Source organism: Dermacentor variabilis, chromosome 5, assembly GCF_050947875.1.
Source record: "Dermacentor variabilis isolate Ectoservices chromosome 5, ASM5094787v1, whole genome shotgun sequence".
Taxonomy (NCBI): Eukaryota; Metazoa; Arthropoda; class Arachnida; order Ixodida; family Ixodidae; genus Dermacentor; species Dermacentor variabilis.
Genome location: NC_134572.1, coordinates 118,821,113 through 118,838,060, shown reverse-complemented (window position 1 = coordinate 118,838,060; position 16,948 = coordinate 118,821,113). Strand labels below are relative to the sequence as shown.

The following is a 16,948-nucleotide window of genomic DNA, read 5'->3' as shown; positions in this document are numbered from 1 at the left end:
CCTCCGATGCCCCAATGTTCTCCAATCGAGCATCATTTTGGCCCGCATGACACTGAACTGGTTTTCATATTTCGACTTGTAGAACGCAAATCGTGCCACTAGGGATGACGCTCTTTCCAGTTCGTCTTTATCGGCTGCTGTAGGGGAAGCCCCATACAGTGCATGGATATTGGCCAGACATGTGATTTATAACAGCAAAAAAATTCTGAAGTCCTACAAGTTTTAGTCACGATATCAATGCCCCACTATAGCAAGGGGACAACAGATATACTTGCATTCAGATACGAGTTCAAATATGGTCGTTAATTTTGTGTGCAAAAGTAAGCCAATGTCAGATTATTGGCTTCTTAGTTGTGTATACTGTCAGCTTCCGTTATTCTGACCCTGAGGGGACCGATGAAATTGATCAAATTATCCGGCTGGTCAAATTAAGGTGAAGAACAAACACTAAAACACACCACTGATTAATTTGGCAGCATTTGCCTGAGTCTAACAAACCCCTAAATTAAATGCGTGCCTACTTTCTAATTATCTGAAGTAGAAAACTAATAGTAAACAAAATAGTAATCTAACATGTCTGATTTTATGGCAGTCAGTCTCTTAGCTTTGCTGCAATGCAGCCGTCTTACGTGGTAAAGCGCAAGAATGCAGCAAAGGCAGTTCTTGTTTCGTATCCAATTGCACCATGCAGGCAATTTACGGCCCATTTGGAAAACAAAAGGCACACTTTAGAATCGGGTAAATACCACAATCGGGCATTACGAGGTGCCATTATTGTTGGGGAATCTTCCTGGGTGAGCCAAAAATAGGAGTTTTCGGTGGGCGATGACGTGTGTTACATGCATTCACTGTACCTTAAGCTCAGCCAAGACTGACACTGCCATTAAAGGGGTCATCGGGGTCACCGTAGAGGTTGGGCATGATGGCTAGTCCAGTTTAATTTCATCCGGCGAATGCATACTTTAGGATCGAAATAATGTTTGGGTCCATAGAAATGCATGGGTGCCGGTCGGGATCGAATTAACCCGAATTATATTAACAAGTCTACTCAATATATTAGGCGATAAAACTACTTTGTAAACAAACAAAACCGTAATATTCTGCGGAACATTTTAAAAACTTGAGGGGAGGCAGTGGGGATTTCATTTCGACCCATACTGGCAGCATCGGTCACACAGTGTAGTGGCTCAAGTAAAAGTATGGTGCATAGAGCATTTCATGCTATGCTTTGTTAGCAACTTACCCAAAAAGCTTTAACGGCAAGCAAGATTTTTTTTTTTTTTTCGCTAGATAACAGTAACTGCACAATGCTTCGGTCAACAAGTTAGAATGGCCGACATCACATGCTTCTTTTTATTTACTAGGCGCTTTGCCTAAGTATTCTTGATCAAAATGCACATTCAAGAACCACTCAAAAGAGAAATTACTTCAGCTGTTCCAAATTACCCTACCACAATACAAAAATCACTCACCGTGGGAATGCTTAGTAAACCAGAAAAGATGCAAAAAACCACATGAGGTGGTGCTGCCTTGAAATTCCCGTACCAGCTCCCTGTGATGTCATAATTTTTACACAATCTGCTTGGGTCTGGTTAAATTGTTGGTAAAAAGGAACTATATTGTATTTTCAGAGTTGAAAATGGAACAACTTCTACTGAACCACAATGGCCGAAATGTTCAAAAATAATATGCAATCTGTGATGTCGCAATTGTAACTACAATATCAATGAACATAGGGTTATTCAAGAGTACTTTATCGATCTAAACAGATTGAGTGCTTCTCTTTAGTGTCCATTCAAATGCTTTCAGGCTTTTATTGTAAGAAAGCAATCGGAACTTACCGTAAAAACTGGACTATGGGTCGGACCGGAATATTGGTCGATCCCCCAACTAACGAATTCTAAGAATGAAAAAAAATCATTTTCAATGACAAAAGTACAAAAAGACACCCTTACGTTGAAACAAATGCGACTCAGCCGGTTACACAATGGTGACAGTATTTATTTAAACGCTGCTTGCATGTGCACCTGGCCAAGTTTTTAACAGTATTGCGCAACCATCGACCCGCGTGCTTGTCAGCAGCTTATTAACGGCGCTGAGCTGCGAAACAAACGAGATACGTGCATGTGTACACATGCACTTACTTTCACTATTTCGCCAATCCGTGCTGTGATAAGGTGCTAACAAACACGCGGGTCGATGGTTGCACGATACTGTTAGAAATTGGCCGGGTGTACAGTACACAGAAGGGCATAAAGTGCGCAACGTCTGGTATATAAGACGAGGGTCGACTTTTCGCAATGGTTCTTTGAAAAAAAGTTCGACCTATATTCCGGTTTTTACGGTATCACTTTTAAGAAAAAGAATTTGCTAGCACCTGACTAACAGTGGACCGGTCATCATTCATCATCGCTGTTGGCGGTGGCCTCCCTGTCACTATATCAACTCATAGTATCCAGTCTTTGGTGCCGTCCGTGGCATTTGGGATGCCACATTTTTTAAATGCCTCGCAGACCATGGCATCCTAACAAACTTCCAGTGCTTGCACAATGTTGCCACTCCTAAAGAGGCAGTCAACGTGTGAATGGGTTTGGATTTCAGCAACCTTGAATGTCAACGATAACCTGTAACTATCGCTGCTTTGGTTTCGTACTCATTTATAACATGCATATGGCACATTTTTCCAGAAAGATAGTGCATGCGTTACAATCAAGTGAATGCAGTATTTCCTCTTGCCATCAACATCGGTTCTGCATTCCTGCCAACGTAGCCGACGCCTTTTCTCGCAATGTAGCCAAACCATTCTAGCCCTCCCTCTTGAATGTCTCTTCATTGACTGTACACAGAGAGCCGCTTCTCCTGTGACGAAGAGCAAGACATGTTCTCAGAAACGGCACTCGCAGACCTCAGTAGCCAGCTGGAGGACCCGATGCACCGGTACAGTGAGCTGTATCGGCGCAATTCGATGCTGCCTCAACATCTGAAGTCGGTGTACCCGGTAGAGACACAGCAGTGCCCGATACCGGCGACGCCCCTGAAAGGTGATGGCAAGCTTGCCTTTCCAGAAGTTGCCAGCACCTCTGCAGCTGCTACACCAAGTGGCTCGACTAAGCAAGTCAACGCTGCTGAAGACGCGACCAAACGGAAGAGAGATGCCCGATCCAGCAGCAGCAGCGATGACTGCAACAGCAAACCACCGTTTTGGGTGAGTGTCAATGCTGTTGGAGTCTTGCCTTCGTTAGTAATGTGGCTAGGCCAAGCTCCTCTAGCAGTGGCGAAGCAGTGCCTGTGGTGAAGTTTACATGCGAGTAGCAGTTTGAAGTTTTGAAGCCAGGTGCTTCACTGAAATCGCAAGGCAGTTCTTTGGGGGTGGCAAATGCCAAAGTTCTACACATGGAAATGGCTGCAGGAGCTAGACAAAAGATGGTAGAATAATTTTTCTGTAACTTGTAGCTAAAAGGTCTCCGAGTGTGTGTACCCAAAAAATGGCCATGGCCTACTTTGGCCTATTTGGTGCCTTAATTTTCTTGCAGCCAACTTTGAATTATACTGCCTTGGCAGAACTGTAGAAGTGGTCAGAAATTAACAATGCCTGTTACGACGGCTCGGTGGTCATGCAATTATGACATTTTGCTACTAAGCGCAAGGTTGCGGGTTCGATTCCTGGTCATGGTGGCCGCAAACCAGTGCCCGAACAATGCAGAGATGCTCGTGCTTAACAACATTTTGTGCACACTAAAGGAAACTCCTGGAGGTCGAAATTAATCCGGGGCCCTCCACCACAGCATTCTTTTGAACAGTTGGATAACCCAACATTGAGGCAGTGGAAGTCCAGTTGCATACATTTGCTATGCGATAGCATAACCTTCACTGAACATCTCTCGGCACATTCTTTCAGTAAGCGAGACACAAGAAATGGAACAAATGTTTTCAGTCTCTTGGGTTCTAGTTTTCTTTTGGTGTTAATGCTCCTTACTGTCGACGTTAAATTATAAACATCACCATTTTGCACGAAATTAGAAGAATGCGAGCAAGACTGTATGCTTACTGGAAAATGGCACTCCCTCCTGCACATTCCCTCCCCCCCCCTTTTTTTTTTTTACTGTATGCGTGAAAGGGACTGACAACCAGTTTTCATGGTACCAATTTTTTTTGTGTGTGCAATGGAAAGCTTACTGGTCTGAGTGTCTAATCATGAAGTGCTAATGTGGAAAACGCCATGGAGCATTTCTTTAACACATTTTTTCTATCTGCAGTGAGGATGTAGGCATCCACTGGATGCATGATTAAAACGGTAATAGGTGAGCGTGATAGCAATTATACGCCGGCATGAGCGGGAGGAAAACAAGTGTGGCCATAGCTGTACCTGTGAGAAAGTATTTTGTTTATTAAGTCGATGTTCCTGCTATTCATGTCTTGTGAAGTGTTAAAGTATTTCTGCCATAATAGCTACGTGTTTTCATGGTTTCCCATCCAACTGCTTTGGTATTTAACGAGCCAAACGAAACCAATCGGATCAATAACGAAGCTACACTTGTACACATGATACAGTTCAGCGTGTTGCCATAGCCATGCATGCACTCTTGCTTTCCGAAGCATAGAATAAAACACGTGTCTAATAGTATACCAACTGCAACTTCAAGCAATAGTTCTGCTGTACCTAATAACAGTTGACTTAAGTACAGTAATCTCGTAGAATGCATCCGAAGTACCAAAAATTCACTGCCAGGTCTCGCCACTTACTGGTATTTGAGACCTTCTTTACCAATTTAAGATTATCATTCTGTAATTATAAGTCATGGTAATTTCATTTTCATCAACATCTTTCAATACATTCTGGCCAGTTATCAGTCCCTTCAAGTTGTTTACAGGGCACAAAATTTGAAAAAAAAAAGCCGAATTCCCGCAACTCCCAGACGCATAGCCGGGTATTTGGAACTGCACCCTGCTGCAGTATGTGCAGCTAATATTCAATTCATTTAGGCACTACAGTCAGTCTAATTTTTTGGACTCCTGAGGGGCTGCAAAAATGTCCAAAAAATTGGGCAGTCCGAAAGAACGAATGCATGTGTTCTATTTTCCCCAAGGGCTCAAATCGCCACAGGCACGTCGTAATCGCTCTGAAGGCCGTCGTAATCGCTCTAAAGGCCGTCGTAATCGCTCTAAAGGCCGTCGTAATCGCTCTGAAGGCCTGCCAGTACACTTATTAGGCGTATCGGTGCTCGTACTGTGACGGCGGGTGCAAGCATGTATAATTACGGAATACACTATGCCCTGTGACAATTGCCCCTTTCCACTCTGGTATGCTTTACCGCAATACTACACGTATGCTTCACCGCACAACACTGCTGTATTAAGGCGAAGCTAACTTTCGGAAACCGGCATTATGCAACGCGTTGTACTTCCCGAGCTTCGAAGCCATTGGCGAGTATTACAAAGGCGGAGTGTGCCATTGCTAACAGCGGAGAATTCTTTTAATGAAAAACATGGCACTGATTAGCAAGTACCTTCGCAGCGGATGCCCAAGTAGCTAGGCCTAGCGTTGTCGCGGAGGTGGCTACAGCTGCCAGTGGATTTGCGTGCAAGAGTGACTGTTCGAGGCACCGAGATAATCAAAATGGCGGCGGTGGTGGCTGTGATGAATGCCGTTTCAGACCTGCGGTCATGGCAGAAAGTCCGGAAAATCAGACGGCGAAGGGTTTTTGCATCCGAAATTTCAGACGTTCTTATACATTGACTCCATGAGGTACCCTGGCGATGCCGTGAAGGTGTCAGACAAATCCGGCGACCGGAAAATCTGTCGTTGAGTGTACATTTGTGAACTGGGTGAAAACTGAACTCTAGTGGAACCCACGCCCTATAAACTTCTGATGACAACTGTATATACTGCACTTGTAACAGTTAACCACTTCCACTAGCCTAGCTTTGCACTCTAAAAATTTAGCATACTACATTGCACTACCATGCTTACCCTGTTCATATACATGACTGACTCAGCTGTACAGCAGTGTTGCTAGAGCTGGATGAGCATGAACTTTAGTTTCCTTTGTTGAAGGATGTTGTTCTAAACTGCCTGCACTCTTATTTTCGCTGGCCATAGATTGCATTCTGAATCCCTGCTGCACTCTATTTTTGCTGGTGATAGATTTCATACTGAGTAAGTATTTCCTCTTGTGCATGATATGTTCGTCTGCACACTAACCCTTCTGTGCCCAAGTCCCACTGGCTATGAAGAGCCATGACACAATCATGTGATACTTTTGTGTCTTGGTAGCCCAGGGTTAAGCAGTTGTTTGTCAAAAAACAAGTGAAGCGTCTTTGTGGTTTGTCCTGCCTCCCTTCGTAAGGTACGCGATACAGGGGCTGTCCTGTTGTACCACATTTCCTAAATGCATTCCAATGCTGGCTGTTCTCAAGGAACTGTGTTTCTTAATCTGAGTGTTCACGCTGCCTCTGATTTGCTAGCAAGCACATTTCTGTGTGTATTTGGTGTTGGCGACATATGTGTATATGCATATGCTGCACAAGTGTGCATTGCAGTTGTTAATCAGGCCATTGCTACCTTGCCTTCCCTGTGCACATATTTAAGACCACAGCACATAGCCACAAGGTTCTATGGTATGCTATCTATATAAAATTAATCGCTAAACATCATGAACACTAGTATGCTGCAAAGTTGCCAAATTCATATCTTCAGCTCATAAACGCTGCGCTGCTAATCTGTTTGCATAATAAGTGCCACCGCACTACCACAAGATCGTTGCCATGTGGTAGTGTGCAAGTAAACATAAAGTTGTCAAATTCTGTGCAACTTTCTGGCAAACAGCAGGGAAACCACCAACCAACAAGAAAGTGAACAAGGCAGAAATAACTACACTACATCTCACCAACTTTGTGCAGTGCAGTGAAGGCTATGGTTCATGTCAGCCAACCAGAAACGAGAGCCGCCTGCGTGCTATGGAGGAGGTCTCGCCCATTGCGCGTTGTTATTCCTTTAGTGAAGCTTTTATCGAGTCGGCACTGTGCAGTGAAAGGCGGACAATGGAGAAGCCCTTCTGGTTTCCATTGCTGGTTGGCTGATGCAACCTATATAATTTGTTTCTTTACAAGAGGTTGCTGATCAGGAACATAAAATCGCAAAACTAAACATATTTCTGGTGCACTCAGCATTCGACACTCCCAAGGCTTGCATTTCTCGTCACTCCCAGACTTTAGAACACATATGGCACCAATTTTTCTATAGCAATTGTCCATGACACTGTTTAGGCCCACAAGCACTAACATGTTGAAAACTTGGGGTTTTCTGCAAGATAAACTTCCAGTTTGCAAGCGTTGGGCACTGTTCTGATGCACTTTTGAAAAAACTAGTTGCTTGCACACTTTCAAGGAACACTGAAAACTGAGATCACTGAATCTGCAAGGCCTATTTGTTTCCTTCTGTGTGCTCGTACAGATGATCCATTCAGACAAGTGCATATTTAATGGCCTTAGGTTTTTGAGCACCACAAATTGGAAGCACGACTGCACTACTTAACTGCCTAACACAGCTGCAGTCCTTTGTTTCTGGTAAAGTTACCATGTTAGAAATAAGGTTTGTATGCTTGCTTGAAGACATATGCTTGTTGTTTATTTCTTTTTTAAAACTGTCTATTCAAGATTTCTGAAAGTGCATTGAATTCTTTGAGAGCTGGCATTGAGGTGACTTAGATTCTGAAATGTGCTCATTACCAGGACCTATGTGAAGAGAGAGCCCATAAGTAATGCCTTATTGGTGTTTGTGGGGAGGTTGTGTTATGGGTCACTTCACACGTGTGTTTGTGTGCATGCTTGTTTGAGTACTCTCATGTGCACCTTTGTTTGATAGACTACCAAGTGTGTGTGTGTGCGTGTGTGTGCGTGCGTGTGTGTCCACGTCGCTATTGCCACAGGCATTGCAGCACTTCTGGGTAGGTTTTGTGTTAGTCTAAACTAAAAAGTGAAGTGACTTATTTAAAGTGAGCAAGCCTTAACAAGCAACCGAAGAAAACAAGGTAGTGCTCCATTCATTCACTTGAAACTAACTGAACTGAAGCACTCGAAAAATAAAAAAGTGAGCTTATAGCGAGCTTTTATATTCATGGGGTGAGTAACTATAGTAACTGTAATTTGGAGAAAATGAGCCACGGCTCTGTGGCACGAATTGGTTTATGGGCTCAGATTGGCAAAAATGCTTGCGACATCATCCAAGAGGAGTGGAATGGAACCACTCCCCTTGGTTCCATTCGAACCAAGGGGAGTGGTTCGAATGGAATGCTGAACACCCTGTACTGTCTCATGCAGCTGAGAATGCAACACATTTTATTGCTATAGTGGGATTTACATATTGTCTGGAGCTTAACGCTGCTGTGTCTGTGCTTAAATCGGTGAACTGTAAGCATGGCTGTCATACTTGGGCAACCTCAGTGCAGTGAGGTATGGTGCTAGGAGCTGCAGAGCACTATACCAATTTCCACTTTGGAAACAGTGATTGCTGCTGTTCTGTTGAGCTTTAAGTGAGCCACCATGTTCTGCTGGGTAAAGCAAAAGTGCAAATGTCCACTCGGAGACTTAGCTGGGATTTCCGCTTACTGATGTGGCAGTTCACTGCATCTCAGGCTCTGCGAACAGGACTTCTTGAGCGCAAGTGCTTTCAAGTGCAGTTATGATCACTTCTATTTTGAGAATTGCATGGAACAAGCTTGACTTGACGACGGTGAACCACATCTGTCGGAATCAACAGGTCACCATCGCAGCATTGTGTAACCATGTCACTAGCGAAAACGTAGCGGTTGTATTTGCTTGGCATTGCTGGTCGTCATATGGGTCAGGGCATGACAGGAGGCCAGTGCAAGTCACGACAATGTGACAGTTTTCACTGCTTGATAAGGACCTTTTATTTTGTGTCGTCTGCTAACAGCATTGTCCTGCATACATATGCATGCCATCAATGGAAGTAACACACAGAGCCTTCATTCATTCACAGAGCCTTCATTCGATTCTTCCAATATGTTTTTAGCATAGCAGAACCATATTGTCATTACTTTAGCAGCTTTTCATGTTCTAAATCGTACAATTCACACTTGCCAATGAATGCACATATTAGGCTGTGGTACATTTGCTCTACAACTGACTGGCGAATGGACAACCATGGATACCTCGCTTGACAGGCTCTTATCTGCTTGAGCACTGTCACCGTGAACACTAAATATTTTCAGCACTTAATAATGACTACTATGTTAGAATAATGTAGTATCTTAACTGTCTTTCATGCCAAGTTATAACCACTGTCAAACTTCTCTAGGACGAATGAGAGCAGCAAGTGGCTGTGCCTACCGTTGCACTTGCTCGTGCCCATGTTTGAGAGCCAGAAGTGCTGTGAATGACCTCTGTTATTTTATATGTAAAACCATGACAAGAAGCACGTGAATTCGTGGCAAAGCTATGCATTCTGCGATTGTTCGCAGTTCTTGAAGCGCTGTCAGTTATGTTTTTGGATGGAAGTTGACTAAAGCCTATAGTGGTGCGCAAGGGCGAGATTGCTTTTTGAGTGTTCACTTTGACTCTCACTGAGTAGCTAACCTTCGACGAAAGCACACCGCTGCCGAATCATGAGAGTGCATGCGAACGTTCGCAAAGCAAGATGTTTGTGTGATCTACAACCAGGCTCAGTCACCAGTGGCGATGATCTGCTAGTATGTCCCTTGCAAAAGCTTGCCATTGACATGTGTTGGAGTGGGGCACGCCGTTGCAGGGAGCTTTCTTCTAGTGTTTGTACCTTTATCTTGAATGCACAAAATTAGGTGTTGCCGCTGGTGATGGTACCGCTGTTCTAACACACCATTGCCGTGCAGGGCAGTTCAACACTGCAGAAGCACGCAAGCAATCTTGTTTTCACCAGTGTTAAGCAATCAATTGTGGAGTAAAATGGCAAGGCGAATGAACTTCTCTGACCACAGCCATGGGCTATATTTGTTAGCAGGTTAATTTTGTTGCATTCATTTGATAGTCTGAGCAATAGGCTTTAGTGGTAATGATAGCTGTTGAACTGTTTCCTAAAGTCCTAACTTCTCTGTTTCACCATAACTATTCAGGTTATGACATGAGTGAAATCAAGACTACTGTGACCAACTGTGGGATTACAACAAGACTGCCAAAAAAAAGAAAACAAAAGGAAAAGAGTCACAATAGCATTGGATGTGTCTCTTTTGAAGTGCATTCTTTGACTTGCTTCATTCACTAAATGGTGTTCATGCCTAATAATTATGATATACGATTATGGTAGGATTAAAAATTGGAAGTGGCCTCAAGAAAGTAATGCTACGTGTGAGACTTTTATGCAGGATATGCACTCGTTCCTTTTTCCAGGCAACTGCAGGTACGCCATCAAAGGCAAAGCCCAAGAAGTCAACGCAGACACCATCAAGTGTCAAGAAATTCCTCAGAACCAGATTTAAGCGATAGCATTGCGAATTGTAAATAATTTTAACGTACTTCTGTTTACTCGTGACTTGGTTTTAAAGGAAGAATAGCTTAAAAACGAATGACAGAGCTCTTTGTACAGTCACCAGTTTTTAAACAAGAAAAAATTAAGTGAAAGTGTGACAGATGCTTATAGCATGACAGCGCAAGAAATTTTACGAATCTTATACAGCATTACAATCTTCCAGTTAAGTAACAGATATGCACACTCTACGTTCCAGGTTTAAGAAGAAAAAAAAAATATATATATATACTATATGTACCCCCTGTAACAATTTATTACTGAAATGCAAATTGTGCACTGTGCGCTTTCTTGGAGATATTGATGGAGTATTCACCATAAAAGGTGTCGCAAACGGAGAACTAACATCCCCGAGTCTCGGCAAACTTCAAATTTCTGTGTAAATATTTATATTGACAGTTTTCAGTGTGTGGCTTGTCTTTGGACTGCTTGTATAAAGGAAGTTTTACAGTTTTTAATAAACACTTTTACTTTGCACTTAGCCCTCATTCGTGTTTGTTATTTTAGCAAAAGCTGTGTGCCTTGTATTGACACGCATATTTGGCTCTTTGCAGGTTTTAAGGTGAAACAATTGATAAAAAGCTTCGATCAGCATAGCTTCCAACGAGGACATAGCATCTGCCATATTTTTCTTCTCCAAGAACGATTCGCTGCCCTGTTGAAATTCAGATGCACTAATGCCCGATGCAAATGGAATATTGCACACTATTCAGCAATTTCAAATACTCAAAACTAACCAGATATTTCATAACTTAATTTTGTAATTGTTCTGCGTGCTAAATGAAACAGCAAATTGTCGAAGCAATGCAGAAACAAAACAAGTAATCGAAGATTTGTTTTTCGTTTCGCACTAGTAGCCCACATCACATCGTAGTAATTTGGTCCTTTTAGGCATAGTCACGTAGCAGCTTTATTGGTTATGTCGCAACCAATGAATTTTTTTTTCTTGCAACAGGTACTTGCTACACACAAGTCCTTCAGCGACATTTTCTTCTACAACTTCCATACATTCTTCAGCAGCTATTTATTTAGCCAACTGCTCTGGCACTGCGATCATTCAGCCACCATGTAAATGATTGGTGGTAGTACATGGATTTGTCTGATCTTCATGCTCGGGGCTTCAAACATACTTGTGGCTTCATTGTGGCTTTGCAATTTATGCTTTGTTTAATGTAGAAGGGAATATGCATGCATACTTCCTGCTAATTGCAGTCATTCCTCTTGTCCATGCATCCGTGGCGTAATGGTTTCAGTGCTATGTTTGAATCCTGTTGTTAGCTGGTCAATTTGCCAACTGACAAAGCTGTTAAAAGCCATAAGCACAATGAGGGTAGCATAGGGTTGGTACAGCATCTATTTTGTTGTGCAAGCTGAACAATGGGAACAACAGAAAGGCACATTTGACGCACACCCAGCGCTGTTTAGGCACATAAAAGTTGAGGCAAGTCAACGTGCTACCCATAATTCCAAAGCCGGCTTAACTACCCTGCTTGCAGCTCCTGTAGACATTAGCACCATAGTTCCCTCTAGTAATTGTACGCAGTTCTGCAGTTCAGAGGCAGTGTTTTTTAAATGTGAAATGATACTCGGCTGTGTTTCTTTTTTTTCAATGTCCATATAAGGATGTACCTAGTTATACCCTCCATAAAGATTTCAGCAGAAAATATATGCATCTGCTTATGATTATTCTATACTTACTATTCGATTCGTATTCAGTAAAGATGATATTCGCCCACCTCTAATTTTCTTACAGCATCATGCAACATATGTAAAATCTGGATTTTGCTTATGAAAAGAAATTTGCTTTTCAGTCTTCTTTTGCTTGAAGTACTGATGGTTGAAGGGTACGAGAAGGATACTTGCTTGAAGTGAATTAATAAAGACGAGGTCCAGAAGCAGGCAAAATCTGTGACAGCACATTCACTGGGAAACGACGAGTGTGGCGATATGGGTTTGTTGGTCTATCACAAGAAGAAACAGACCTTGTGCCCTTGCTTTGTTGTGCTATACAGATAGCTTTCGCTGAAAAAGTCTGATCTAAAAGCAATGTCTGTTGTACTAGGTTTGCTGTTTCTTGTGTAGCCAAGAGCAAGAAATGCCTGCTTATCCCCCCCCCCCCCCATCCTTGGTGTTGCAGATCTTGAAGTTCACAGGTTGGGCAGGCATGCTAATGTGTAATGAGCTTGGACAAAGCCAGGTGCGTTTGTGATGACTACTGTGGCCAATAATGTCTCGGATGGGCTACGACTTGACTCCAGTGGTGGAAAATCGTATGGCCATCACTGCGACTGCCCGCCCATGCCTCGCGTGCCAACAAGGTAACAGCTTTCCAATAGCCAGTTGGTACAACCAGGCAACCGTGCTATAGCGATAAAGTCGCACTGAGATCCAGTGTTTTTGTGGGGGGCAGAAGGTAGAGCAGTCTGCCTGACTCGGACAGCGGAGACGCTTTTCACCACGCTCCTGGGAGAGGCCTATCGCCATGGGAGAAGGAAAAAAATTTAGGGGCCCTGACGTCACTCTCTCCGAAGCTGATTGTAGAAGCCGGAAGTTGGCATTGCTCAGCCATTGTGTGGGGCCAGTTCTCCTCTCTTGCTAACATTTCTCAGGTAACTGTGTAGCTCGGAAGCACGCGCTCCGCAGCAATCCTAAACCAAAGGATGTGATCGCGATGTCTCGTCGCGTTACCGTTGCAGAAGTCATGTTGAAAGAAGTTCATAATGAACTTTGCATATTGGGCCGTGAGGTCGAAGCCGCTGCTTTTACTGGCTTCTATGAAAATAAACATGCTTTATCAGCACAGCCAATGAAATGCTCTTGGCAACCGCTGGTACCGGCCGCTGCCCAGTTCTTGAGTGTTCTTAAAGATCACTTTTATGGCTCCCTTCAACTTGCTTTTCTCTGCTTGGACTTCCTGGGGCTCTCAGACTGCTCTCTAGGCGTCTGGCGATACGAAAAAAATTTGACAACCATTCCACTCTGTGAAGATGAAATGACAGCGAAAGCTGATGACAGTCAAATCTCTCAAACGAAAAGAAAAGTGCTTCACCTCCGCCGTGGGTCGGCCTGAAGGTAGTGCAACATCGACTCATAAATATTTCAATGCCGCGAACCCATGATTTCAGGAGGCGAGCTCCACTGCATAGCGAGACTCTCTCCACTCGCCCCGTCTAGCCTCCACAAGCGAAATTCCTTCCCTGTGTTTTTCAATACCGGACATCGAGGATCGCGTGGCAGCCCGTGACGCGTACGGGCCCCGCCTTCATTTTTTTTATCCTCGCTTTTTCTTTCTTCCCCCCCGCCTTTTTTTTTGCGGCGCTACGCACGAGCTGTTGAGATTGGTTTTCAGCCTCCCCTACTACAATCCCATCAAGAGTGAGGTACAACAGGCGGACGTGATTCTACGCAAAGCCTACAAAACCGCACTCCACCTTCCCCACAACATCTCAACCGAAAAGCTCCTAGCCTTAGGACTACACAACTCCTTCGAGGAATTGAGAGAGGCGCAACTAGTCTCCCAACTGTGCAGACTACAGCAGACCCCATCTGACAGGGAGCTCCTGAAGAAACTAGGCTGCGCCAATCAACTTCAAGAGATACAGAGGACCGAAACAATTCCAGACGAGAATCGCAACACACTAAATGTGGCGCCCATACCCAGGAACATGGATCCCAACCTACACAAAGCACGCAGGGAGGCAAATGCTTAATACCTACAAAAGACACTAGCACCCCAAGAAACGACGGTATACGTGGACGCAGCCACATACGCCAGAGCAGCAGGGCAGAGCAACAGCAACTCTGTTGCAACGGTGATTGATTCGAACCTACGCGAGATTACCAGCGCATCACTACAAGACTGTGCGATAGTCGAGGCTGAAGAAGCGGTTGTCCCTCTAGCGGCAGCGGAGGGATATTGGTCTAAATGGTCTCTTCCAATCCTTACAGACTCGCAAATGGCGTGCCGCAACTACCTACGCGGCAGAATATGGGCACGGAGCGCTCCGCATACTTCGCTCCGGAGACCACATAACACGACAACCAAACAAAGAACCAATTAGGCGTACGATAGTATGGACGCCGGGACACATGGGAGTGGCAGGGAACCAAGAGGCGGACAGGATAGCTCAAGCGTACACTTGTTACCGAGCATCCAACGTAGACGACCTCGAGGGGACCGAACCTGCACCCCAATATTCGGCGATACTAAATTACTACAAGGGCTGCAGAAAGCGGTATCCACCACCGTACAACTCCCTTAGCAGAGAGGACTCTGTCGCGTGGAGGCAGCAACAAGCAGGCTCGTACCCGAACCTAAACGTACTCAGCAAAGTGTATCCCACAATATACAATGACAAATGCCCCTGGTGCCACGAAACACCCACGCTGTATCACATAACGGGGGCATGCCAGAAGATAGACGTGGTACCCGTTATACCAAACCCAAGTGCGTAGCAATGGAAGGGAGTGCTCTCCAGCGATTGCCGGGTCGACCAAGAAGGTCTGATTCAGCGAGCACAATTGGCAGCAGCATCCAGCGGAGCCCTGGACTAAGGGCAACCGACCATTGTGCAAGAAGATCACAGAAGACCAGCGAATCTAGAGCTCAATAAAGTTTTTCACTCACTCGCGCAGCGAACGATTTTGCGCGCTGTGCACAAGAACACATGACTAGTGATATAATTCAGTGCTACACGAATACTGAGGCAGAACAAGCGGATTGCAGAGAATGATCACGCGCTGGAACATGGTAGAGAATGGCATATAATACCTTGATTTGGGCGAGTTGGTTCATCTTGACAATTTTCATAAAAAAGTGCTAAAGATGAAGTCAAAGGAACACAAGCGCCAGTCCTGTCGTATATGTTCCTTCGACTTCGTCTTTAGCGGATGTCAGAATGGCATGGTTTCGGTACCTGCGCATATGACTGCAACGACCGTGCGAACAAGCAAACGAAGCGGAAGTACATCTCTCTTGCTTTGGTGCGAAGTCAAACAAAAGACACGCAGACATTCCGTTTGTGTTTTATTATTTCTCTAAACTTCAATTCGTAAGTTCAAGCAACAGATCACACAAATAACAAATTCCTTGAATAATTCTCAGTTACGTGTCACCACGAGCGACGTCACAGTGCGGACGCGAGTACGTCACCGTCTGGCTTGGAGCGCTGTCGCCGCGAGGGAAAGGGAAAACGGCGTTCGTATTGAGATTTCAGACTTTCCGCGGAGCGTAGCGATGTAATTCTTTGCAAACACGATCGTTGGCGCGCATTGTATGCTCTGCGCTTGGCAGCTCAATATGGCCAGACCTGGTTAGGGGCCATTTAAGCGCTCCCCATATGTAGGTCCATCCCGAATATCCCGAAGGGCGCGTTACAGGTTCCCAAGCCCACAAGCGTGTGTGCCATTGAGCTTGGACCCTTTCTGCACTATGACCAGGATTGGCCCACATGATTTTTGCTGTTGACAGACGCCGAAAAAACTACGGAAGGTTAGTCATATACAGCTTTCGCTGTAAAAAATGTACGCATTCTCACTGCACAGCAAGAATGCACTGGAGACACGTAGGACACTCCTGACCCATCTGCGATTCATCTGAAGTTTATGAGCACCAACACGTATTCTCGCTGTGGATTGAGGAATCTTCGTGCTTTATTGAGAAAAATTTCAGGTGGCCGCACATCACTACGACAGGGCGTCGCCGGGTAGGCACAACGTCATTTCTGACTCCGTGTTTAGATACATTGACAGCGGCATAGGGTGCCTTCTTCCCACGGTAAGTGAAGCTTCACAGAACCAAAGTTTTGTGATAGCCAACGCACGGTGCCGAACAGTACGCGCGTGGACCCGGCCTACGTGCGAAGTCGAGAGCAGCGAAATGCACATATATTCTGCGTAAAGCTCTATCAGCCCGTGATGCACCTGTGCAGGTGTGTGTGACCGCCGAACGCGCTCTGCTTAAGAGAGTTCGTGCATGCCGTCGCGAGAACTGCGAGAAACAAGCAACAGTTCAGCAACATGTGTTTTAATATTCACAAAACCACAATACCAGCATTATGCATTCTTGAATAACGGGCAAAGTTCTGACTGGTGTTGCAGAAGTGGCGGGACGCGGTAGTGCTGAACTTAGCGTCACAAGTTGGCGGTTGGACGTAATTACATTTATTCAGTCGTGTTTTTTACTAGCTGTAACAACGTGTCATTATTTCGAATTATTGGCGGCGCCTCCAGGATACCAAAGCGGCAACGGGGACATCAGAGCTAAAACCCGGGCTCTCCAAGGCCTGCGCGTACCAGGGGTGTACAAGATCGGCTGTCAGCTATCGCGGACAGCCAATTTTTTATGCGATTACCCCCTGGCACGCTTCGGCCTCCGCGACCCCAACCCACTGGCCGCCCTGCTTCCACTTTTGATTCCTCCGCTACCCC

The 16,948-nt window shown here is 44.8% G+C and overlaps 1 protein-coding gene across 1 annotated transcript in view; it reads left to right on the top strand.

The window, feature by feature from the left end:
- LOC142583630 (uncharacterized) overlaps positions 1–11,002 on the top strand; it is a 70,766-nt gene extending 59,764 nt beyond the window's left edge. Inside the window, exons 18-19 of the mRNA XM_075694123.1 lie at positions 2,847–3,205; positions 10,384–11,002. Of these exons, the coding sequence (XP_075550238.1) occupies positions 2,847–3,205; positions 10,384–10,479 (455 nt within the window). The 3' untranslated portion in view covers positions 10,480–11,002. The remainder of the gene's footprint in view (positions 1–2,846; positions 3,206–10,383) is intronic.
- The last annotated feature ends 5,946 nt before the right edge of the window (positions 11,003–16,948 follow it).